Source organism: Alternaria conjuncta, assembly GCF_024043145.1.
Source record: "Alternaria conjuncta strain BMP 0040 chromosome Unknown scaffold_11, whole genome shotgun sequence".
In the NCBI taxonomy this organism is placed as follows: domain Eukaryota; kingdom Fungi; phylum Ascomycota; class Dothideomycetes; order Pleosporales; family Pleosporaceae; genus Alternaria; species Alternaria conjuncta.
In genome coordinates, this window is record NW_026250100.1 from 911,382 (window position 1) to 913,983 (window position 2,602).

The window sequence follows — 2,602 nt, forward strand, 5'->3', positions numbered from 1 at the left end:
CCCATGCGGACTTACGATGTCTTATCTTCTACTGTGTTACGAAGCACATGAGGTACATATAGCGGCAAAGGGTTGGGGTCGGCGATACAGCTTCAAAAACGCATCCCTTCATATGAGGAGCCATCAGCACACGACTCAGCACACACGAGCGCCTTCGAAAATCTTCTCAACTATCATCACAGCTAATCATGATAGATCTACCGACTTGCAACGGACACAAGACGCAGCTTCCAACACAAGGCTACCCCAGTCTCGACACCAACACTAAGCATCGACAACGCAATGCTGTCTCTCAACGAAGCGCTCGAAGACCTTGGAAAGTTGAGGGTGCGCACTGATACGCACAGCGCGGATCTGAACCTATCCTCCGCAGAAGCGCGGACGTGTATTGACGGCTTTATCTCCGTCATGAGCTCAATGCTTGCGCCAGATGCATTTTCTCGTTCCGTGATCGATACTGACCTCCTCTACGCGCTTCCCGATATCATCAAGTCTCCTTACGTCAACATCGATCCCGTGGTCCGCGTTATGTAGTAAGTAACCGATACTTAGTGCGGCTTTGTGCCATATGCTGACTTTAGGTGACTTCAAGCTACAACGCTCTGTTCTATGGACTGCAGCTGACTGACGGCCCGGGAGGAGATCTTACGACGAAGGCATACATGAAGATGCTGGAGAGCGTACCCGCTTGGCTTGAGTCTCCAGGTGACACGAATATGGACGTACATATTGCAGCCCTCTCAGCATGGACGGCAATGACTGCTCACGACTACCAGTTGGCATGGAAATTCCACTGCAAATCGTGCCAGCACATCAAGTCGATCGGCATAGATCGCCTAGATATGGTCCCGGCAAAGTCATTCGAAGAAGAAACCGAGAGAGATGTTGGTCGCTACACCTACTGGTATGTCGTATCGATCGACACATTCTTCCGTTTGTTCTATGGGAAGCCCACTGTTCTGCGATGGTCGCCAAACAAGGTCCGCCCGCCCCTACTCTTTCGTCCCGACAACATGCATCCTTCGGCGCTCCATGTTACCATCAGTGTCGTGTGGGTGCGATATACCCTGTTGACCGTAGAGGCGATCGGTTACATTGACGAAAACCCGCCACACGATCGCAACAGCTGTGTCCAAAAGGCTGACGAAGCTTGTTCGCAAATGGAAGACCTCATCAGCGAATGGAGATTGGAGGAGGTGATGAACGGCAAAGAGACTACAGATGATGTTCGCTGTCTTCTTGCAGATCACATTAGTAGGTAAAGTGCGGCAATGGGCTAAGATTGAGCTGACCTCAAATTCAGTGAACATATATGCGACTATCATTGGTATTCAGAGGCTGGTACAACAGCACCGAACCAGACCCGGACCTAAGGACATCACCCTCAGAGCCGCACGAAGAGTTTTGAGCATTATCCTTGACTTTTATGCGGATATTAACCTCAACGCCAAGTTTAAGAGTATCACGAATCAGTAAGCCGCCACTATCTTTACTTCGCGCCAAGCATCCGCTGACTTGGCCCAGTTTCATAACGCTCTACCCCTTCTGCGTCGTGTTCACACTCTACGAACACATTGTGGCATGCACCAATCCAGACGATTGCGAAAGCGACATACAGTCTCTCGAGACAATTGGCGTCGCCATGGCGCAAAGCTGCACAGAGCGCCAGGACTTGATACCGTTTGCCAAGACGATCAATGCACTGAACAGGGTCTCGCGGAGTCTACAAGACGAGAGACGTAGAGGCCCAGCCACTGTGGACTCCAGCGACAGCGTTGCTCAAGGGATGAACATGCCGCCAACAAGTTTCGATACGATCCAGAACTTGATGGCCAGCGAACTCCCAGACATTGACATGTCGGCCTTTTCATCGATGCCGGACTACACCGCGAATATGGATGGCGACTTCCAATCTCTCGGCTTCTTGAGGGGGCTTGAGAATGACTTTGTCACGCGGAATTGGCAGACTGATTGGTGGGATCTTGGTGGTGGGGGTGATGGCGACATAAGCCAGATGCCAGCGACGGATCCCACAGGCTTTCCCTACACTCCACACACATGAGGAGGGCAAACTGTCAACGAAGCTCGACCTTGAAGGGGCGATAGATCGCTTCGGTGATCTTTGGGTGTATATATTAATATTCGCATGTCTGTATCATAGCTGTTTTAGGGTAGAGATGTGTGGTTTACTTACTGAATGGAGAATCTCGAATTGCGTCTACCAGTTAACCCTCACCAAGGATTTCCGGGTATACAAAGGCGCAGGGCAGAATACTGGACATATCAGCTCAGGCCTACCCCACCTCATGTCAGTACTTTGGCTATCCTGTACTAGCTCTCGTTGCCCGCTCCACTGACGCTATGCACCAGACAACATGCGGTACATCCACCAGTCAGCTTATCCGAGAACACATTGACCTTATACGAATTCATGCCTTGAACAGTTGAGCATATTTTCAGAATATCACAGTTACGCCCCCAAACTACACGCTCTACCGACTTCCTCACACAAAGCCTCCCAAAAGTCTTTGAACCAGCCTCCTTCCTCAACACATTGCGCGCGGTCCACTTCCCAGTGACAATACAGCCTCCATTTCCCTCT

At 50.7% G+C, this 2,602-nt stretch overlaps 1 protein-coding gene across 1 annotated transcript; it reads left to right on the plus strand.

Moving 5' to 3' along the window:
- Positions 1 to 282: 282 nt before the first annotated feature.
- J4E85_007840 (uncharacterized protein) lies at positions 283 to 2,062 on the plus strand (the record flags this gene model as incomplete). Its single annotated transcript, XM_051472070.1, has 4 exons — positions 283 to 533; positions 593 to 1,254; positions 1,304 to 1,472; positions 1,525 to 2,062. 4 exons carry the CDS (start codon positions 283 to 285, stop codon positions 2,060 to 2,062), a joined length of 1,620 nt encoding a protein of 539 aa, XP_051324267.1.
- Positions 2,063 to 2,602: the final 540 nt, after the last annotated feature.